The sequence below is a fragment of the Saccopteryx leptura genome, chromosome 3, assembly GCF_036850995.1.
Source record: "Saccopteryx leptura isolate mSacLep1 chromosome 3, mSacLep1_pri_phased_curated, whole genome shotgun sequence".
Lineage (NCBI taxonomy): Eukaryota > Metazoa > Chordata > Mammalia > Chiroptera > Emballonuridae > Saccopteryx > Saccopteryx leptura.
In genome coordinates, this window is record NC_089505.1 from 158,819,889 (window position 1) to 158,844,647 (window position 24,759).

At 36.9% G+C, this 24,759-nt stretch overlaps 1 protein-coding gene across 6 annotated transcripts in view; it reads right to left on the minus strand.

Moving 5' to 3' along the window:
- The window catches only part of TTLL7 (tubulin tyrosine ligase like 7), a 200,455-nt gene that overhangs the window by 12,147 nt on the left and 163,549 nt on the right, over positions 1–24,759 (minus strand). For all 6 annotated transcript variants that reach the window (XR_010750278.1, XM_066376654.1, XM_066376649.1 and 3 more), the window contains one exon: positions 13,221–13,394. Coding sequence is in view for 5 of the 6 variants with exons in the window: in XM_066376654.1 (XP_066232751.1) it covers positions 13,221–13,394 (174 nt within the window). In the remaining variant the exon portion in view is untranslated. The remainder of the gene's footprint in view (positions 1–13,220; positions 13,395–24,759) is intronic.

Below are 24,759 nucleotides of genomic sequence, written 5' to 3' on the forward strand. Positions count from 1 at the left end.
TGGACATTTCATAATAATAAAGAGGACATTGTATCAAGAAGACATAACACTCCTTAATATATATGCACCAAACCAAGGAGCACCAAACTATATAAGATAACTACTAACTGATCTAAAAGTGCAAACAGAAAAATATGTAATTATACTTGGAGACCTCAATACACCATTGATGGCTTTAGATCGTTCATCCAAACATAAAATCAATAAAGAAATATCAGCCTTAAATGAAACACTAGAACAAATGCACATAATAGACATCTACAGGGCATTTCATCCCAAAACATCAGAGTATACATTTTTCTCCAGTGTACATGGAACATTCTCAAGAATAGACCATATGCTGGGCCACAAAACTAACACCAACAAATTCAGAAAGATTGAAATTATACCAAGCATATTCTCTGACCATAAGGCATTGAACCTAGAATTCAATTGCAAAAAAGAAGTAAACACACCTACAAAAATGAGGAAATTAAACAAGATACTTCTAAAAAATGAATGGGTCAAAGAAGAAATAAAAGAAGAGATCATAAGATATATACAGATAAGTGAAAATGACAACACGACATATCAGAATCTCTGGGAAGCAGCAAAAGCAGTAATAAGAGGGAAGTTCATATCATTACATGCTTACATAAAAAAGCAAGAGAGAGCCCAAGTAAACAACCTAACATCACATCTTAAGAAGCTAGAAAAAGAAGAACAAAGGCAACCCAAAACCAAAACCAGCAGCAGAAAGGAAATAAAAATTAGAGCAGAAATAAATGAAACAGAGAACAGAAAAACTATAGAAAAAAAATAATACAATGAAGAGCTGGTTCTTTGAAAAAGATTAATAAAATTGACAAACCCCTGGCAAGACTCACTAAGGAAAAAAAAAAAGAGAAAAGACTCATATAAATGAAATCCAACATGAAAGAAGAGAAATTACCACAGATATCATAGATATACAAAGAACTATTGCAGAATACTATGAAAAAATATATGCCATCAAATTCAACAATCTAGAAGAAATGGATAAACTCCTAGAACAATACAATCTTCCTAGACTGAATCATGAAGAAGTTGAAAGCCTAAATAGACACTGATAAGCAGGGAGGAAATAGAAACAACTATCAAAAACTTCCACAAAAATAAAAGTCCAGGGCCAGATGAATATACTAGTAAATTCTACCAAATATTCAAAGAATTGGTCCTATCCTTCTCAAAGTCTTCCAAAAGACTGAAGAAGAAGCAATACTTCCAAACACATTTTATGAGGCCAACATAACCCTCATACCAAAACCCAGTAAAGACAACACAAAAAAAGAAAACTGCAGACCAGTATCTCTAATAAATACAGAGGCAAAAATCCTAAACAAAATACTAGCAAATAGAATACAAAAACAAATCAAAAAAATAATTCATCATGATCAAGTGGGATTCATCCCAGAAACACAAGGATGGTTCGACATAAGTAAAACGATTGGCATAATACACCATATCAACAAAACAAGAACAAAAACCATATGATCCTATCAATAGGTGCAGAAAAGGCATTTGATAAAATACAACATCCTTTTATGTTTAAAACACTCAACAAAATGGGTATAGAAGGAAAGTACCTCAACATAATAAAGGCCATTTATGACAAACCATCAGCTAACATCATACTAAATGGTAAAAAACTGAAAACTTTTCCTCTAAAATCAGGAACAAGACAAGGCTGCCCACTCTCTCCACTCCTATTCAGCATAGTGCTGGAAGTTCTAGCTAGAGCAATCAGACAAAAGAAAGAAATAAAAGGCATTCATACTGGGAAAGAAGAATTAAAGGTTTCACTTTTTGTAGATGATATGATCCTGTATATAGAAAACCCCAAAGACTCCACAGAAAAGCTATTAGGAACAATAAACCAATACAGTAAGGTTGCAGGATATAAAATTAATATACAGAGGTCTATTGCTTTCTTATATGCTAACAATGAAATCTCAGAAAAAAAACTAAAAATAAATAATCCCTTTTACAGTAGCAACAAAAAATATAAAATACCTAAGAATAAACATAACAAACAATGTAAAGGACCTATATACTGAAAAATACAAAGCATTATTAAAGGAAATTGAAAAAGACACACAAAATAGAAAAATATTCCTTGTTCGTGGATAGGAAGAATAAATATAGTTAAAATGGCCACATTACCCTAAGCAATATACAAATTTAATGCAATTCACATCAAAATTCCAATGTCATTTTTTAAAGAAATGGAACAAAAAATCATCAGGTTTATATGAAACCATAAAAAAACCTCAAATAACCAAAGTAATCCTAAGGAAAAAAAACAAAGCTGGAGGCATTACAATACCTGACTTCAAACTATACTACAGAGCCATGATAATCAAAACAGCATGGTATTGGCAGAAAAATAGACACACAGACCAATGGAACACAATAGAAAGCCCAGAAAAAAAACCAAATACATATGGTCAAATCATCTTTGATAAAGGAGCCAAAATCACACAATGGAGAAAAGAAAGCCTCTTCAATAAATAGTGCTGGGAAAATTGGAAAGCAACATGCAAAAGAATAAAATTTAACTACAGTTTATTTCCTTGCAGAAAAATTAATTCAAAATGGATCAAAGACCTAAGTATAAAATATGAAAAAATAAATTACACTGAAGAAAACATAGTTACTAAATTCATGGATCTTGGCCAGAAAAAACATTTTATAAATTTAACCCCAAAGGCAAGGGAAGTAAAGGCAAAGATAAATGAATGGGACAACAGCAAACTAAGAAGCTTCTGCACAGCAAAAGAAACTGTCAACAAAACAAATAGCCAACTAAATAGAAGATGATATTTTTAAACAACAGCTCAGATAAGGGGTTAATATCCAAAATATAGATATATAAAGAACTCACAAAAACTCAGCAACAAACAATCCAATAAAAAAATGGGAAGAGGACATGAACAGACACTTCTCCCAAGAAGAAATACAAATGGCCAACAGATATATGAAAAGATGCTCATCATCACTAGCTATTCGAGAAATGCAAATCGAAACTACAATGAGATACCACCTCACACCTGTTAGATTAGCTATTATCAACAAGACAGTAATAACAAGGTGCTGGAGAGGCTGAGGAAAAAAAGAAACTATCATCCACTGTTGGTGGGAATGTAAACTAGTACAACCATTATGGAGGAAAGTATGGTGGTTCCTCAAAACATTAAGAATAGAACTACCACATGACCCAGCAATTCCTCTACTGGGTATATACCCCCAAAACTTGAAAACATGAGTACATAAAGACACATGTACCCCCATGTTCATCGCAGGCCATGTTCATGGTGGCCAAGACATGGAAACAGCCTAAATGCCCTTCAATAGACTGAATAAAGAAGATGTGGTACATATATACAGTACAATGGAATACTACTCAGCCATAAGAAATGATGACATAGTATCATTTACAACACGGATGGACCTTGATAACATTATACTAAGTGAAATAAGTAAATTAGAAAAAGCTAAGACCTGTATGATTCCATACATAGGTGGGACACAAAACTGAGACTCATGGACATAGACAAAAGTGCAGTGGTTACCAGAGGAAGGAAAGGGTAGAGAGAGAAGGGGGTAGGGGGAAGGGGAGGGGCTTAAAGAGAAACAAAATATAGAGTGACAGAGAATGATTTGACTTTGAGTGATGGGTATACAGCATAATCAACTGTCCAAAGGATGTGGAGATGTTTTCTCTAAATCTACTATATGTACTCTGGTTGACCAATATTGCCCTGTTAAATTTAATTGTCTAAATAAATAAACAAATAAATAAATGAAAACATGAAAGCTACACCACCTTTCTGAGGTTTTCCTGGAGTAAGACCAGGATCCATGATACCCCCACAAATAAATTCAACTTCCCTGTTTGGGGAACACAAGGTAAATAAAATCCATCATAATATTTGTCCTATGTTTTTTGTTTAAATTTTTTAATGTGGTAAAATATATATAACATAAAACTTACTAGTTTTACTATGAATTATACAATTCAGTGCATTAAATGCATTCACAATGGGTGTGTAACCATTGCCAGTATGTAGTTCTATGACCCCAAACAGAAACTCTGTGCCCCTTAAACTCTAAATCCCCATTTCCTCCTCCTTCCAGGTCTTGGTAATCTCTACTGACTTCTGTTTCTATGAATTTGTCTATTCTGCATAGCTCATATAGGTAGAATCATACTATATTTGGTCCTTCATGACATATTTCACTTAGCATCCTTCGAGGTTCCTCCATGTTGTAGCATATATCAGAATTTCATTCTTTTTTATATAGGCTAAATAATATTCCATTGTATGAATCTACCACATTTATCCATTAATCTACTGATGGACACATAGGTTGTTTTACCGTTTGGCTATTGTGAATAATATTGCTATGAACATCTAAATTCTTGTTTTTAATTCTTTGGGGTACATAGGAGAGGAACTGGTGGGTCATCTGGTAATTCTATATATATTTAACTTTTTAGAAACTGCCTAATTATTTTTCATGGCAAACACACCATTCTAAATCAGCAATGAAAGAGAGTTCTAACTTCTTAATATCCTCACCAACAATTACTAACATGCATTTTTTAATAGCCATCTAGTCAGTACGCATAGTCCTGTAGTTTTAACTTTGATTTTGGGGGGGAGAGGAGCCCTTGTTTCAAGTTCCACTTCTGCCATATTTTAGCAATGAGAATTTGTACAAGCCATTTAGCCTCTCTGGCCTCAGTTTTATTACCTGTAAAAAGAATCCAACAGTTCCTGTCACGACTGACTCACAGAGTATGAAGCCAATAAAATAATGCATATGGGTGAAGTATTTGTGTATTTTGAACATCACTCTCATTAGCAAGACCATCTCTGTTCTGAAACAGACTACCAAGCTACTTTAGCCTAAGACCATAATGGTGCTACATATTGAACTTGAATTGTTAAAATGTTTTCATTTTAAAATATAGCATATATTGAAAAGGTGCATAGAATTTAAATGTACAGTTTAATGAATATTAAGAAATAATTACTTATATACCTGTTACCCAGATTAAATAATTGAGCATTTCTAACACCTCAGAGCCCTGTATCACAATACCCTCCCTCCCAATAAAGTTACCCACTATCCAGACTTTTATCATAATTACTTCCTTTTTCACCCAAGTATACACTCCAGAAACACATAATTTAGTTGTCCCTGGTTTTTTTATTTTAAATAAGTGGAACAAAGTATATATTCCTTGGGCTTCGGCTTCTTTTGCTCATTTGAGACTTATCCATGTTGCTTTGTGTACCTGTCTCAATATCCTCACCAATAATTACTAACACGTATTTTAATAGCCATCATTTGTTTATTTTCAATGTGTATTACATTACATTCTGTGACTATTACAAAAATGTATCCCTCTTCCATGAACAGATATTTTGGGTTGTTTCAAAATTTTAGCTATTATAAGCAAATGTTCCTATGACCATTCTAATAATGGGTTTGTTGCACATATTCAGACATTTCTGTTCAGAATTACTCATAATAGAATAAAATAGATAAAAGGGTAGATTTTAGTATGTAATGCCAAACTGTTATTAAAAGGGACCAATTTTCACTATCATCAGCAGTGTAAGAGAGTTCCCATTACTCTACACTCTCATCAACTCTGGCTATGCAGTGTTTTTGTAGTTTTGCATTTTCCTGATTATTAGCTTGAAAACATATTCAAATGTTTATTGGTCCTTTCTGTTTTGTTTGTTTTGTTTTTTTAACTCGTTTGTGAACAGCCTCGTTAAGTATCTTCCCCATGTTTCCATGGACTGTTTTGTTTTGTTTTTCTTCCTTAGAAATTCGTAGTTCTTACACAGTCTGTTTAAGAATCTGTTATAGGTTATATGACTTGCCAATACCTTCTTTCATTTCGTGGCTTGCTTTTTCACCTTCCTAAAGAGGACTTCTGATGAACATGTGTCTTTACTTTTATGTGTTAAAATTCATCTTTTTATCTATGATTTTATAGTTCTATTTTTAAAAATATTTTCTTACCTCAAAAGTGATGAAAATATTCCTCCTGAAATCTCTAGTTTTGCTTCCACATTTGTATACTAATTCATTGGAAACGATATTTGTATATGGTGTGGGTAAAATCAAGTTTCTTTTTTATTGTTATTTAACAACCCAATTGTCCCAGAACCATTTGTTTAAACAAATTTTTTATCCCTTTATGTTGTAAATCAAGTCTCTATACATGCCTCAGTCTATTTATGGACTTTCTGAATGGTTTTACTATCTAATTCTCCATACTTAGGCAATATTATAGTGTCTTAAATTAGTTTAGCTTTATTATAAGCCTTAGTACACAACAGTTAATAAATCTTACCATTTTATTGTTCTACCTCAAGAGTATCCTATCTGTTCTTGGTTCTTTGCTTTCCTGTGTAAATGTTAGAACAGGGGTCCCCAAACTTTTTACACAGGGGCCAGTTCACTGTCCCTCAGACCGTTGGAGGAACGGACTATAAAAAAAACTATGAACAAATCCCTATGCACACTGCACATATTTTAAATTAAAAAAACAAAACGGGAACAAATACAATATTTAAAATAAAGAACAAGTAAATTTAAATCAACAAACTGACCAGGGCATATATGAGAAAGCTCATATATGAGAAAGTTCAATGGGAACTATGGACCTGCTTTTGGCTAATGAGATGGTCAGTGTCCAGTTCCATATTTGTCACTGCTAGCCGTAACAAGTGATATGACACGCTTCCAGAGCTGTGACATGTGCGTCCCGCATCACCAGAAATAGTACTGTACCTGAGCAATGCAGCGCTTTGCGGTGCATACAGTACTCCAGGAGCACAGGATGCGGATGCATCTTCTGCTCCTCTCACTGACCACCAATGAAAGAGGTGCCCCTTCCCGAAGTGCAGCGGGGGCCAGATAAATGGCCTCAGGGGGCCGCATGCGGCCCGCGGGCCGTAGTTTGGGGACCCCTGTGTTAGAACAAGCTTTTATCAAATACTGTTCTTCCTCCAAAAAATTGTATTGACATTTATATCAGGATTACATGGAATTTATAGATGTACAGAGCTATTTGAGAACTGACATAATGATAATATTTATCCCAATGATGAGTAAGGTTTATCTTTTCATTTTTCACATTTTCCTGCATATACTGTACATTTTTGTTATGTGTATGCCTAAGTGTTAGACATTTTCAACGCAATTAAAAAATGATATCATAGCTAATATTTTATATTCATTGCTGTTTGATGTTGATATAGAAAAAATATAATTGATCTTGCTTGACTTTGAGTTTATCAAAATTGTTCAACTTAATTTAACTGTAGAATTTATTTAGATTTCTTTAACAGAGTTGTAAATGCTAGAAATAAGTTTTAGTTCTTTCCTTCAAATCTAATGCCTTTTATTTATTTTCTTGCTTCACTGAATCAACTAGACCTCCATCCAATACAATGCTACACAGTAGTAACAACAGGAGATCTTGTCGTGTTTCTCATCTCAAACGGAGAGCTTTAAACATTTCACCATTAAGTGTGCTTGTTATAGTTTTTGGTAGTTATCTTTTATTAGATTGAGGAATTTACCTTTTGTTTCTAGCTTGCAGCATTTTTTAAAAGCTGAATTCTATTAAGTGATTCATCTATATCTTTTTAATGATCTTTTATTATATTAAAATTCCATTGATCACTTTTTAATGTTACTGTACCTTTAAAATGATGCAATAAACAGAAGTTGGTCATGATGTATTATTCCATTTAAAGTTTCTGGGTTCATTTTGCTAATATTTTATTTAAGATTTTTGCATCTACATTCAGGAATAAGATTGAACTATCACTATACTTTGCTATAATGTCCTAGTCAAGTTTTCATATTAAAGGTAGCTGTATAAAATGAATTAGAGAATGTTCCCTCCTTTTTTGACCTCTGGTGGGTTTAATAGAACTGGACAATGACGCCCTTGCTGGTTGGCTCATTGACAGAGTGTCTGCCTGATGTGTGGATGTCCTGGGTTCAATTTCTGGTCAGGGCACACAGAAGAAGCTGCCATCTGCTTCTCCACAGCTCCAACTCTCATTTCTCTCTCTCTCTCTCCCTCCCCTCACCTCCTGCAGCCATGGCTCAATTGGAGCAAGCTGGCCCCAGGCACTGAGGATGGCTCCATGGCCTCCATCTCAGGCACCGAGAAGAGCTCAGTTGCTGAGCAACAGAGCAATGCAGCAATACCTCAGGTGGGCAGAGCATCACCCTCCCTAGAGGGCTTGCTGGGTAGATCCTAGTTGGGGCACATGCAGGAGTCTATCTCAGCCTTCCCTCCTCTCACTGAATTAAAAAACAACAACTGGATAATGAAGACATATGAATCTGGAGTTCCCATTGTGGGAGGGCTTTTCCTTATTGATGCAATTTCTTCAATGGTTAAGACTATTTAGGACTTTCTATATTTTCACCTTCCACTTTTGATAATATGTGTTTTTCTAGGAATTTAGTAACAATCAAATGCCAAACTTACCAGCATAAAATTATTTTTTTCTTATAAAATGTTTAATGTTTGTAGGATCTATAGTAATATCTTTTTTTTTTTTCTTGATGTAACTATTTCTGTCTCTTATATTATTGACCAGTCTCACTAGTTGTTTAGCAATTTTATTAGTCTTCAAATATATAATTTTGGCCATGTTGATATTTTTATTGTTTGTTTTATTATACAGATAGATGGTAACTGACTTATGGTTCAACGTACAATTTTTCAAGTTTATGATACTTCAAAAGTGATATGCATTCAGAAGAAACCATACTTTGAATTCTGAATTTTTATCTATTCTTAAGTTAGACATATGCTCTATGATATGGTCTTATGATGCTGGGCAGCAGCAGTCAGCTGTGGCTCCCAGTCAGCCATGTAGTCATGAGAGTAAACAGCCAATACTCTACAGTGTACTGTGTTGCTGGCATTCTATGAATTTTGTGTTGTATATTTTCATATCTTATTATGTCTAGAAGATGTCCATCTGTGTCTCCTGCTTCTGGTAAGAAGAGAAAGGCAATTATTCTTGAGATAAAACTCAAGGTATTTTCCCAACTGTAGACTAATGTAAGTGCTCTAAGCATGTTTAAGGTAGACTAGGTAAAACTACGATTTCAATAGGTTAGGTATATTAAATGTATTATCAACTCATTTCATATTTTCAACTAGGGGTTTATTGGGTCATAGCACATTATAATCAAAGAGTATCTATTAATTTCTGCTCTCAGTCTTAATAACTTTTTGTATTCTTTGGGTTTAATGTCATTTTGTCACTTTTCATGAAAGACACTTAGATCATTTAATTTTTCCCTTTTCTTTTTCCTAATATGTTCATTTAAGTCTGTAAATATCCATATAATAATGATCTGGCTATATATTATGTTTATATTTGTAATATTTTTATGATTATTCAGTTCAAAATTTTTATGTCCATTATGATTTCTTTTTTGACATCTGGATTACTTAAAAGTGTACATTTTCTTTTTCCAAAGCATAAATCTTCTGATTATATTTTGTTATTGTTTTCTAGCTAATGACATGTGGTCAGAAAACGATTTCAATTTTCTCAAATTTGTTAAAATACAACTTATTACTCTACTATATAGCTTTCATAAAAGTTCCTGGTGTGCTTGGTGTACTGTATTCTGAGGTTAAGGGATTTATTGTCACATACGACGGTTAAATTTGTTAACCATATTATTAAAGTGTTCTATACTTTTTTGAGAAAAAAAATTATTATATTGAAATCATCCTCTGGTTGTAGGTTTGTCTATTTTTCTGTACAATTCTGTCAACTTTTGCTTTGCAAAATATCTGGAACACCGTTGTTCCTAGAAATTTAGGGTATTTACAAAGGCCCCAATCTTTACAGGCCCTGAACCCCTCCTATTTTTCTTAGGCACATGAGTTTGTCAAAAGCACAACTAGGTACTAACAAGTACTTATTAACAAGTACTTGGTTAATACTCTGCTGTCTGCAAGCAAATGTTTTGGTGTTTTTTCCAGCTTTTCTAGGTGTTAATAGAGGAAGGATTTGTCCAAATACCTAGCACCCTATTACCAAAGACAGCAGTTTTAAATCAGTGTTTTGTTGGGGGTTTGGCTTTTGGGGGGTGTTTTTTAGTTGTTGGGTTTTTTGTTTGTTTGTTTGTTTGTTTGTTTTAGTTTTTTATTTAATTTAGAGAGAGACACGAACATCAAGCTGTTCCTGTATGTGCCCTGACCAGGGATTGAAACCGGCAACCTCTGCACTCCAGGACGACACTCCAACCAACCAAGCTCTCTGTCCAGCGATTTATTTTTTATTGATTGATTGATTTTTAGAAAGACAGAGAGAGAAAAGGAGAGCGAGGGGAAGGGAAGGGAAGCATTCATTGTTGTTCCACTCAGTCATGCATTTGTTGGTTGCTTCCCATGTGTTTTGCTGACTGGGATCGAACCTGCAATCTTGTCATTTCTGGGCAATGCTCTCTAGTCTAACCAACTGTGCTAACTGGCCCGGGCCTAAATCAGTGTTTCCTAAAAATGATTTTTGCCATAGAAACTCTTTTGTGATATAAGCTTATGTGGAAGTTCAGTACATGAGAGAAAAAAACAAAGAAATGCTGAGGTTGAAAAGTGTTTGAACATCACTAAGCTTCACAATTAAGTCTAGATACAATGAAATATTGATCTGGTCCATAGAATTCTAGTACCTTGGATATATATACATATAATTGACCATCTGGGTTTATATATCAGTTCTGTTTGCTTAGTTATAAATCCAACTCCAAGAAATGGCTTTTCACTTGATGTGTCTATTCAATTGTTTTTCTGAGACTGCAAGGCTGAAGCCCACTCACTCCCTTCTATATAATAGTTGCCATATACTCTTTAAAGCTTCTTAAGAAATGTCCCATAGATCCGTGATCAAGAAAAACATGGCCATAAACCTGACTGATATTACCTCTATTTTCTTCTCTTTTAATAATACTGCTAAATTAGCCAAACATATATACCTCTTCATAAGCTATTTAGCTATACAGGTACCTCATAAATTATTTATATTAGGCTAAGTCATATTTATAAGTTATACTTACTTAAACTATATTTATAAATATATTTATATTTTATTAGATATACTTTATAAATGGAATTTATCAATATATTAATAAATACCAAATTAAGTGACTTCCACATATAAAGTAAAACGATATAGGTTCCTGATCTCTAAGGGAAAGAAAAATGGCCACTTTTTCCACTATTTTAAAATTAATGTGACATGGACTTAGATTTTAATAACTTGATATTAGGAGGACATGTTTATTTCTCACTCTTTCTTGTGTTTCTGTGTAGAACTTCCACCAATGTGAGCCATCTGACTTGAAGGTTTAAAAGAAAGAAGCAGGGATGCTTGGCTCAGTCCCTTTCTATTTTCAAACCAACTTATCAGCAGACAGGATGTGTCCTTACTGTCTGTCCTGCCAATTCAATGGAACTAGACTCTATGAGGTAGTACTAGTGGAAAGTTTGGGTTGATCCAGCTCTGCCTTTTACTGGATGGGTATATTCTTAAACGCAATATCAGAAAACTCACTTGCTTACATCCATGTACCTCAATGAAGCTTTTCTTCATAATGAAGCCATATTTTGATGACTATGTGTCTGTCTCTACATTTCTCTCTCAAATGGTTCTGAACTTGGACAGGGATAAAGGATATGTTTACAGACCATTACCACTCCCTCCCAAAATACTTATAATCACCATATTGAGCTTATAAGAGCATTTTTCAGAGTTCAAGATTCCAACATCAGGAATATCTCTTCTGACCACCAGAAAGGGAAGAAAATAAAAAGCCTGAAAAACTGTAAGGTATAACTTCTTCCTCCATAGTAACCTCCTATTTTGCCTACTCACAAAAGTTACAAGAGTCCACAACAGAAAATGGATTATAAAATTTGGAATTGCAAGAGTGAATTAAAGAGTTTGAAACTATCCTTCCTAGACTAGAATTTTAAGGTTTTCCTGACCATGCTTTCCGAGTGATCTACTTAAAGGGAAACCTCTTCATGTATACGTTGTAATGTCTTAAAGATGGCCAAATCATATGGAAATATTCATGAAAGTAATATAAATTTAATTCAATAATTTGCTTCAAACAATTGAAACTGTAGAATATAACTTCGATATTTACACAAAAATTAATGGGTAACTTCACCCCTACCATTGTTGTGATCAATCAGCTTCTGTTTGCAGAGAGTTAAAAGTAAGGTAAAGTTATTGCAACAGTTTAATAACAGAATCCAGGACAAGAAAAGATTATAGGTACATCTCTCAATACTTTTTTGTGAAAAAGATTCCAAGCCAATGTTGGTCAGTTTTGTGGAAAGCTTTATTCAACTCCCTGTGAGCTTTTTCATATGGATCAAGTTCTAGATGTTTCAAAAATAAAATTCAAGCTACAGTGGTTTCATTTTCCTCCATGTCTATTCAACTCTTAGTTGAATCCTGCCATCCTTTTAAGATCACTGTTTTTCAATGTCATGGTTTACTCTCCTCAATCCTGAGTAGGACTGTAGCTTATATATACTAAAACTAAAGTCATATATTCATCTTTAATTCTAATGGGAACTATGATTGTCTTGAGGTGCTACTTAATAATGATATTATTTTTATGCTTTTTGAAACTACCTATTTTATCTAGATAATATTTATAAAAGTTTAGTTTTGAACAAAACTTAAAAAGTTCACCCACCACAGATTTGTTTGCTGATAAAGGGAACAGTATAGGCATACTGAACAATAAAAACTGAACTAAAGGCATCTTTCCAACTGTTAGGCTTAAGGATAAATGTTGAAATATCCCTATCAGGGGGAAAAAGTTAAGTTTATTAGCATCTTTTATTGTTCTTACTTGGCTTTGAAAGCAAAAGTATTTAAACCAAATAATCTTATTTCTTTGTAGGTTATTTCTATGCCCTTCACGTTTGTTAGGTCCTTTAAAGATAAAGATTATACATTTAAAAAGTATTGGGTAGATAAGAGTATATATGGATTTTCAGTCTTTAACTTTTTTACTAGCCATAAAAACAAAAAGACTTTCAATTTAAAACTACATTAAGACATTACTTTGTATAAAACTCACAGTCTAGGGAGAGAAACGAGTACCTGGAATTACCCCAGTCGGTACCAAAGGCTGAGAGTGATCCTCTTGTGTCAGTTGCGTATTTGTAAACCACTAGCAGGCACTGTTTACATAGCTCCACCAGGCGCTGGCAACACTGGAGCTGCAAAGGAGTCACCATCTCTGGGCTTTTACTGAAAATACTCTCCCAAGAGGATCTATTGGCATAGAAACAGACATGACCTCATGAGACTGTTAAAAATGTCAACCAGCTATATCACTTACCTAGCAACAAAGCATTAAGAAAAAATAAAAATAGGCTCACACATTTGAAGTGACTATAGGCAGTTGAAAGGCATAAAATAAATATATACTTTGAAATTAATCTTGATATTAAAAAGAACAGAATTCATAGAATTTATTTGTGTTTTAAGACTTTACTGCTGCCAACTGTAGGTAAATAAAAGAATGGTTTTCCAATACCTCCTTTAAAAAAATTGAGTTACTCTATATATATATATACTAAAGTGTTTGTAAAATACTGAGCTAATTTCTCAAAAGTCGGGTATTCCAGAAATTTAGGTTTTTCTAGGAAATTATATTTACCTTGATATTAATAATAATCCCACAAAAAAGAATTAAAAAGATATTTGTGACCTCTATGCACTAGGAGAATTTAGGCTAATCCTTAATTATGACCACACTTTTCAAAACACTTTCAGATGCAATTACTATGTCCATGATATTCCTAGAGCACAGGTTCTGTACTCAAGAAGTAATGTTATCCCAGCAAGTACTGCCTGACTGCAAGCCCAAAGGTAGGGTCCTCCTGCCTTTATACCAAAGAACACTTAGCCTTCACCAAAGCCGGCAGGGTGAGTGCTCACTTTCTGGTAAACTTCAAGTGTGCATGTGTATATATACTTACAATTCCTACCTTTACTGTCATGGCCCAAATCAGGATATACCTCCTCATTCATCACCCTACCACCACCACAACCGCCAGAGAGACAGAGAGAGAAAGAGAACTTATTTCCTTAGAGTAAATGAAACTCTTTTCAAGCCTCAAGGGCAAAAGTTTGGTTTGAGACTGGGTAGTGATGGTTCAAGTCTCATTTTACATAAACCAATTCCCTTAACCCTCAGAGAAAGAAAAGAGTAAATTTTCAAGAAGAAAAATATATTAAAGAAAATATTTTTCTGAACAAATATACTTCCCAATGGGAATTTCAGAGGCTTCATTTTCAATCTTCTGTAGATATTTGATAACTTTGGAATTTTAAAAAATACTTTGGAAACTCAGAAATGTATTTTTTATTAGAAAGGCTACTATTTATTTTTTTTTTTCAGGAGAACGTGTTCTCAAAGAGTATGTCATCTTTTGTGAATGATAGGTTTTCTTAAAAGTAGTAAGATTCAAATAAATAAATTAAAAGGAATAAATTTTCTTCCATGTTCTGAGATGTTTAGAGCTCAACAATAATATGCTAGTTAAATCAACTCTAAAAATAAAATCTGCCCTGGCCGGTTGGCTCAGCGGTAGAGCATCGGCCTAGCGTGCGGAGGACCCGGGTTTGATTCCCGGCCAGGGCACACAAGAGAAGTGCCCATTTGCTTCTCCACCCCTCCGCCGCGCTTTCCTCTCTGTCTCTCTCTTCCCCTCCCGCAGCCAAGGCTCCATTGGAGCAAAGATGGCCCAGGCGCTGGGGATGGCTCTGTGGCCTCTGCCTCAGGCGCTAGAGTGGCTCTGGTCGCAACATGGCGACGCCCAGGATGGGCAGAGCATCGCCCCCTGGTGGGCAGAGCTTCGCCCCTGGTGGGCGTGCCGGGTGAATCCCGGTCGGGCGCATGCGGGAGTCTGTCAGACTGTCTCTCCCTGTTTCCAGCTTCAGAAAAATGAAAAAAAAAAAAAATAAAATAAAAAATAAAATTTAACTGGATTACTTAAATAAGATAAACTCGATATGTTTATGTGTGTGTGTGTATGTGTGTGTGCGTGTGCATAAATATCCAATTTACCTATTTTGATAAAGAAAAATATTGGAGAGCATCAATTAGTTAGGGAATATGTTTAAAACTAATTAGCAGGCCCTATATGTCTGAGCCCAGAGAAATACAAATTTCATATAAATATAAATATGCACAGAAAGTATCCAGTGTCTGACAGTCTGCGTAACACTTAGGTAATCCTCTCTCTTAGGATTCTAGGTATTTCTAAAACGTCAACCTTTCCCACCAACCTCCACTCTAAATCTGTATATACTTATATTTTGATTCTTTGGAGCCATTTGATTAGATCCACTATGAGATCACTCACATCATAGTAATTTTTCTTCTCCAGAGTTGGAGTATATAGGTAGGAAATAAAATAAAAGGAAGATAAAAGAGCTTCTTCCATAACACTCTAATTTGATGTAACAGTCTGAACATATGTGAGTTATAATATGAGCTGTTTTCACTTCTCATTCTCTCATTCTTTCTTAAATATTTAAAATAAACATTGAATCAATGGGTCCTTTACCCATTTTTTGGTGTGTGTGTTCACCACTCTGGCCAGAGATAAAATCCTACTCTATTATCTATATTTAAGTGTCAGCATGCCAGAGCCCTTCATAAGAAAAAAATAAAATGAAAGGACTTGCTTCATTGACACTAGGCGAATGGCACCCTCTCTGCACAAAGAACACCTGTCTTTCACACTGAGACCCCACCTCCAACCCACCACCGGCCATAGCTGGGTAAAGGTAAAAGGCTTCCATAACACTACTGTATCTTAACTTTCAATGCTAATGCAAAATTTTTAAGAGGTGAAGGATGCAGAAATAATTAAAAATACCAGTGCCTTCATCAAATGGACCTGGGTTTTATATGCCTACTTTCTGAATCTAAATTCCAAGGGAACGGGAGAACCAAAATCCATGAGTCCAGAAAGAAAAATTAAATGGTTAAAAAGTTCTTTCTGGCACACCCTAATCCTCAGAGAAATATAAAATAAAACGATTTCATGTGATTTTTGTTAGTAATAATAAATAAAATACAAAATACTGAATAACTTCTGGCATCAAAAAGGACTAATTAATGAAATTCAGAAACTTGAAAAGCTTCATATAACCCAGTAATGCAATTATTTTCATGTTTTTTCTCATAAAAACATTTGATAAAGCAGTTATTCAAAAAGTAAAACACGGCCCTGGCCGATTGGTTCAGCAGTAGAGCGTCGGCCTGGCATGCGGGAGTCCCGGGTTCGATTCCCGGCCAGGGCACACAGGAGAGGCGCCCATCTGCTTCTCCACCCCCCCTCCTTCCTCTCTGTCTCTCTCTTCCCCTCCTGCAGCTGAGGCTCCATTGGAGCAAAGATGGCCCGGGCACTGAGGATGGCTCTGTGGCCTCTGCCTCAGGTGCTCGAATGGCTCTGGATGTGACAGAGCGAAGCCCCGGATGGGCAGAGCATCACCCCCTGGTGGGTGATGGGTGGATCCCGGTCAGGCGTATGCGGGAGTCTGTCTGACTGCCTCCCTGTTTCCAGCTTTGGAAAAATGAAAAAAAAAAAAAAAAAAAGTAAAACTGACACACTTCTTTCTTCTTCTGTTAGAAGTCCTAAAAGATGGATGGGTGGCCCAAAGTTGAGGACAAGAAGAAAAAGGGAAGGTAAAAAATCTGGTCTGTACAATTGGCTAATCAGCATCAGAAAGAGTAACAACTGAAAAGTACCAACAACAACACTGAAATAAAAGGTAGATGAGAAAAATAAGATCTATATCATTTTAAGGAGCCTACATGTTATACATATTTTTGAGGAGGCATATGATTCTGCCTAGAAGCAGACCACCGTAGAATATTTCTGACAATTTCCTCTTGCCTCAAGATTCTATAAGAAAAGCTTTTCCATGAAAAACTTCCACAGGAAAATGTCTTAGGCGAAGAGATACAAACTAGATTCTCTTTTTGGGAGGTTTACATGTCAGGATTTGAGAAGAGAGAGGGCTTTCCAAAGCATTCTTTCTCCCATATTGGCCTTGCATCTTCTTCTTTGCTTTACCTGGAAAACCCTATTCTTCCTCTTCCTGCAAGTCTCAGATTAAATGTTATTTCCCTTGGCCACCCTTCCTAAGGTTTCAGGCCTTGTTTGAGTCGCAACAGAACCTAGACTTCCGCTATCCCAGTAAAATATAGTGGACAATTTCAAAAGCCATCTCTCAAAGAGAACACATTCAGAATGAGAGGCCAGTCTGACCAGGCAGTAGCACAGTGGATAGAGCATTGAACTAGGACAGAGAGGACCCAGGTTTGAAACTCCAAGGTTGTCAGCTTGATCCCAGGGTCATCTGACTCGAGCACTGACTCACCAGCTTGAGCATGGGGTCGCTGGCTTGAGCGTGGGATCATAGACATGATCCCATGATTGCTGGCTTAAGACCAAAGGTCTCTGGCTTGAAGCCCAAGGTTGCTGACTTGAGCAAGGGGTCACCCACTCTGCTATAGCCCTCCAGTCAGTCCAGGCACATATGAGAAAGCAATCAATGAACAACTAAGGTGCTGCAACGAATAATTGATGCTTCTGAACTCTCTCACTTCCTGTCTGTCCCTGTCTCTCTCTCTTTCTCTCTCTGTAATAATAATAATAATAATAATAATAATAATAATAATAAAATGTGGGACCAAATAACACTCCCAGGAGGCTGCAGGTAATAGAAAGGGTCACTGAGCACGCACTCAGCAGCCTAGAAGAACAGGGAGGGATGAGGATGTTTTCTCCTTGATGCATCAGTAAAACCTCTGGGCCAATTTTAGAGACACCTACCACACCATATTCCTTGTTATTTCTGGATGTGGACATGGAATGGTTTATTTATTGTTTTATTATTGGGGTGTTAACAGGTAGAGACAGCAATCAAATTGGCCCAGAGTTATTTGGATTATATTATTTCAAGATTTTACACCTGTGAAAAAATAAACGCACCTTTTACTAAAATCTTTCTTCTAGAACTGAACTAAGATTGCAGTTTTGTCCTGACTATGAGGCAGTCAGGGCAAAGTTAAAGATGTATGTATATAATAACTGGATATGACCTAAAGAAAAGTAGAACTATTTTGAGTCCAGACTAAGAATCAAACACACACAACACCATATGACTTCATAAAATTGAAGAATTTTAAGAAACTCATTTGTAAAGCTGCAAAATAAAATCTGGTGTTTAAGTCACCTCTATAAACCACCAAATTTTTTGGATTCAAAGCTACTCCCACCTGCCCATGTGCAATGGACTAGGGCAGTGGTCGGCAAACTCATTAGTCAACAGAGCAAAATATCAATAGTACAACGACTGAAATTTATTTTGAGCCCTGGCTGGTTGGCTCAGCGGTAGAGCATCGGCCTGGCATGCGGGGGACCTGGGTTCGATTCCCGGCCAGGGCACATAGGAGAAGCGCCCATTTGCTTCTCCACCCCTCCCCCTCCTTCCTCTCTGTCTCTCTCTTCCCCTCCAGCAGCCAAGGCTCCATTGGAGCAAAGATGGCCCGGGCGCTGGGGATGGCTCCTTGGCCTCTGCCCCAGGCGCTAGAGCAGGGGTCCCCAAACTACGGCCGTGGGCCACATGCGGCCCCCTGAGGCCATTTATCCAGCCCCCACCGCACTTCCGGAAGGGGCACCTCTTTCATTGGTGGTCAGTGAGAGGAGCATAGTCCCCATTGAAATACTGGTCAGTTTGTTGATTTAAATTTACTTGTTCTTTTTTTTTTTTTTTTTTTAATTTTATTTGTTTGTTTGTTTATTTCAGAGATAGAGCAAGAGTCAGAGAGAGGAATAGATAGGGACAGACAGGAACGGAAAGAGATGAGGAGCATCAATCATCAGCTTTTCGTTGCAACACCTTAGTTGTTCATTGATTGCATCTCACATGTGCCTTGACCGTGGGCCTTCAGCAGACCAAGTAACCCCTTGCTTGAGTCAGCACCTTGGGTCCAAGCTGGTGAGCTTTTTGCTCAAACCAGATGAGCCCGCACTCAAGCTGGCAAGCTCCGGGTCTCGAACCTGGGTCCTCCGCATCCCAGTCCGACGCTCCATCCACTGCGCCACCGCCTGGTCAGGCAATTTACTTGTTCTTTATTTTAAATATTGTATTTGTTCCCGTTTTTTTTTTTATTTTAAAATATGTGCAGTGTGCATAGGGATTTGTTCATAGTTTTTTTTATAGTCCGGCCCTCCAATGGTCTGAGTGACAGTGAACTGGCCCCCTGTGTAAAAAGTTTGGGGACCCCTGCGCTAGAGAGTAGCTCTGGTCGCAGCAGAGCGATGCCCCGGAGGGGCAGAGCATCATCCCCTGGTGGGCAGAGCGTCGCCCTTGGTGGGCATGCCGGGTGGATCCCTGTCAGGCGCATGCGGGAGTCTGTCTGTCTCTCCCCGTTTCCAGCTTCAGAAAAATACAAAAAAAAAAAAAAAAAAAAAAAAAAAAGAAATTTATTTTGAGAGCCAAATATTTTAACTTAAACTATGTGGGTAGGTACATTCCTTATCAAGGTAGTCAGGTATTTTGTGGAAGAGCCATAGTCAAGGGGCCTAAGAGCCACATGTAGCTTGTGAGCCACAGTTTGCCGACCAGGGGACTAGGGATTTGGGCAATTCTATGGGCTTTGAGTAAAGCAAGCTTAGCAACCACTGGCAGTGCAACTTTGAGGGAACTTAATGAAGCATAGAGTTAAGAGTTTGAGTTCCTGACTCAGAAAACTTGGATTTAAATCCAGGCTCAACTAGTTACTACGAGAACATGGGCAAGCTATATACTGTCTTTATGTTTTAATTTTCTTACCTATACAATGAAAATAATAATAATAGATTGCTTTAAATATTGTTGTAGTGATTATAAGAATGTTTTATATGTAAAACTAACTGTCAGATATAGACTTCAATAAATGTCAGTCTCATTATTGTTACTAGTACTAATATATACCACTAGAGAACATTGGGAGGAGTATTGTGCCAGGAACAAGAGATAAGAATTCTGAATTGAGTTAGAGTGTATTACCAAAATAGTTCAGGGAGAAAGAACCACCACTTTATGAGCATCCTTAGGGTCTGGCACTGGCGATATACTCAAAACTATCAGCTCCAATATCAGTAGCAGATTGTCTCACTGCCTTCCATGGTGAACAACAGCTGAGATTTATATACCAAACAATGGATCAACAAACAAACAAAAATTCCAATTATGAATTCACATTGAGAGAACTTCTACATCAACTAAGGGACCAAGGAGTACAGTTCAAAAGTTTCACTTAGGTATCTGTAGAAATAATTTAAAGCCACAATTATTCTCAGATTTTATTATAACCCAGAGCACCTTAGGAATTCTCCATATGGGTGAATGGCAGCTGAGGATAATTATGGTGGTAAGAATAAGTCTGCAAATGCTATAAATGGTTCAATACTAAATAACTAGAGTATTTAAATGGAAGACATCCAGATATTTTAGACTACAGTAGTTAAGGTTTTATAAAAAATGTTTATACTTGAGTCTTTACACAGAGTTTGAATAATGCAGAGGCGATTGGAGGAATAGAGTTGTAGAAAGCAACTCAATCAGATACTCAATGATATCAACAGCTCATAGAAAGAAAAGGACACATTTCTAAGATACTTAAAAACAATGCTTATTTTTTTTTCTAGACTAGGTTCAAGTAGGAGAGTAATGTGAAAGAAGACTGGAAAAATAAAAAAGAACCAGCATATTAGGGAGCCTTGTACCTATAGATAAGAAGTCTAGACCTTAATAATAAATGAGGGAAATAATTACAGATTTTAGGAAATGACCCCTGAGAGTAGGATGAATAAAGGAAATAAAAAATTGAAGGTAAAAATGCCTAGAAGTCTATTAATCCCAACTTCTACCAAAAAAGTCTCCTTCTCTCTGAAATTCTATAATATTATACTTTATATCTCTCTCTTTTATAATCATTACTTTTACGTACTTTTTATTTTTCTCATTAGAGACAACAGAGCTGGGAGTGACGTTACGGAAATGGCGCCGTGAGCAGCGCGTCCGACAGATCTCCCCAAAATCTCAACAAATTTATCAACTAGAAACAGGAAAATTTATCTTCGGAGCATTACGGAGTTCCACACAAACTGAAAGCAAAAGGACTGTTATCACTTGAATCTGAGAGACGAGGGTGTGGAGGAAGCTACCGCAGGGACGTTCATTCAAACCGCGAGGAAGTGCGCCTGTGGTAAGTCATCCCGCACTCGGGAGCCGCGAGCGGCCGCCGTGAGCGGCCGCCGCCGCAAGCCGCCGCGAGCAGCGCCCGGGTCGGTTGCAGAGCGAGCACCGCCCACACTCCGGAGCTGCGAGCAGCCGCTGGCGCGCGCCTGGTCTGGTTGCAGACCGAGCATTGCAGACCAAGCACCGCTAACGTTCCCAGCGGCCCGCGCACGGGGAGCGAGAGAGGCCCCAGGGCGGTATTCCCTACTTGGGAGATTCTCTCTGCGGGCGGGGCACCTCACCCAGCCATTCAAGCTAACAATCAAGCGTTGGGGGAGGGGCGCGCGCAGGCAGCCTGAAATACCTTCGGGAGCACAGCTGCGACCCAATTACTAAAATTAACTTAACCCGTGAAATCTGCGCACCCTCGGTTCTAATTGATAAGATCTCTCTCAGTTCACCGACCCAAGACAAGAGGCGTGATATTTTTTAGTGCCTCTCGCTAAAGGGACGGGGGCAACTTCTGATTGATAGAGCCTCCATATTCAGGGATAAACGCTAACAAGAAGGACTTGGCAGATAATAAGATCTATACTACACTAGTCGCAAGCAGAGACTAGTGCCTCTTCTTACCAGCCAAAACAGGCTACAAAGTGTGGAAAGCCTGGGTTGAGAGGTCCAACTGAATGCTAGGCGCTGAACAGTCACCTTGACAACAATTGACTCCCACCCCCGCCTGATTACACTGGAGGCCCTGACTGCCAGAGCCCTTCCCAAAGCCTTGCACTGAGTGGGGATAGAGTGGGGATTTCCCAGCTCTTTGAGCCTCTTACTCCCCAGGCAGAAGCAGTGGCAGCCTTATAGCTGGATCACCAGGCTGCTAATTCAGGAAGGGGGGACTAGGAGAGAGAATCCACGAAAGCAAACTCTCTCATCGTTGGACCCTGCAAACGCCAACAAGCCTTGACTACCAGCAAGACTAAAGCCAATTATATGACATTGCCATAGAATCCCATCAACTGCAAATCCCTACCTAAATGTGACACAGGGGCAGAGCCTGGGGTACAGAGTCACCGACCAGGAAGAGGGAGAGAAAAGAAAAAGGAAGAAGTTAACATCTCAAAATCAAGAAAAATCCACAGACTTTACAACTTGTTCCACTAATTTTTTTTTTGTTGTTGTTGTTGTTGTTTGTTTCTTCTATCCTATTGCCTTTATTTCCTCCACCTCGGTCCTTCTATTCTCTGCCCATCTTATGCTTCCCTTTTCTTGAACTACACTACCCATAAGTGTTACATTTTATTTCTCTTCTTCATCCTCACCCTCCTTTGGGGTTATACTCCAGGACACTTAACTCTCACTCTCTCCTCTTTTTTTTTGTTGTTGTTGTTGTTTTTTGCTTTATTTTGTTTTTTTTCTCTTCCTTTTTTATTTCTTCCTTCGTTTTTCTCTTTTTCTTATTTTTTCCTTTCTATTCGTTTTTTCTTTTCTCGTTTTACTTTCCTCCCATTTAATCCTCAATCACGAACAAATTAGTTAATTTGGGACTCAAGGCTTTTTTTGGCTTTATTTTTCTTTTTCGCTTTTGTTTTTGTTTTTTTTCTTGTTAGTTTATTTTTGTGGCATTTTGGGTCCTCCCAACCCAAGGTCTCCATTGTATTTGGTCTTCGCTCCACTTAATACAACAGATTTTTACTTATTATTTTTATTTTTTTCTTCTTTATTATTCCTTTTTTTGTCCTTTTTTCTGGTTCCCTCTTATCCCTCTCATTATATCTCTTAGTTGACCATCACCCGCAGGCAGATCAACTTATGCTTGTCTAAGATTTTCTTCCTTTTTTTTTTTTTTTTTGCATTTAATAGGTCCCTACTCCCCTTTTTTTTTGCCCCTTGAACTCTTCACCGCAAACCAGGCCCTCCATTATAGGCACGATATTTCCCTGAGGAGGGGAGAGGAGGGAAGGAGAAGAAAGAAAAAAAAGGGGGAAATAATAAATTATTACTGCTTTTTTTTGTGGGGTGTTTTACCCTTTGGTTGTTTTTTTTTTTGTTTTTTTTTACTTTTTACTCTTTCTTAATTCTAATTAGTGCTATCAACAAGACCACCCTCAGATGCCAATAAGAAAGAGGAAATCGAATATTATGAATACAAAAGAAAGAGAGGTAACACAGCTAGATAAGGAAAAATCTATGGAGAAAAGACTTAACATATTGGAAGCCTTGGAGCTAAATGACAGAGAATTTAAAATAGAAATCTTAAAAATACTCAGAGATATACAAGAAAACACAGAAAGGCAATATAGGGAGATCAGAAAACAACTCAATGAACACAAAGAATATATTACCAAGGAAATTGAAACAATAAAAACAAATCAAACAGAAATGAAAAACTCAATTCACGAGCTGAAAAACGAGGTAACAAGCTTAGCTAGCAGAACAACCCAGATTGAAGATAGGATTAGTGAAATAGAAGACAAACAACTTGAGGCACAACAGAGAGAAGAAGAAAGAGACTCAAAAATAATAAAAAACGAGAAAGCCCTACAGGAATTATCTGACTCCATCAGAAAGAATAACATAAGAATAATAGGTATATCAGAGGGAGAAGAGAAAGAAAATGGAATGGAGAATATACTCAAACAAATAATAGACGAGAACTTCCCAAGCCTGTGGAAAGAACTAAAGCCTCAAATTCAAGAAGCAAACAGAACACCGAGTTTTCTTAACCCCAACAAACCCACTCCAAGGCACATCATAATAAAGTTGACACAAACCAATGACAAAGAAAAAATTCTCAAGGCAGCCAGGGAAAAGAAGAGTACAACATATAAAGGAAGGCCCATTAGATTATCATCAGATTTCTCAGCAGAAACTCTACAAGCTAGAAGAGAGTGGACCCCAATATTTAAAGCCCTGAAAGAGAGGAACTTTCAGCCAAGAATACTATACCCATCAAAGCTATCCTTCAAGTATGAAGGAGATATAAAAACATTCACAAATACAGAAAAGATGAGAGAATTTATCACGAGAAAGCCCCCACTCCAGGAAATACTAAAGGGGGTTTTCCAACCAGATTCAAAGAACAAAAGAAAACAACACCACAAGTAACAGCTCCACCAAGAACACAATAAAACCAAACTTAAACTGTGACAACAAAGGAAAAAAAAGGGGGGAGAGAATGGAGATTAACAGTAGCAAAGGACGATGAAGTGCAGAAATACTTATAAGATAGGGTATTACAATGAATATGGTAGGTACCCTTTTCATTACTTAATGGTAACCACCCTAGAAAAAACCACCACAAAAACACATGACTTAAAAAAGGTAGCAACAGAGGAAAGAAGTATGGAACACAAACAAACAGAAACAAATGATAGAAAAACAAAAG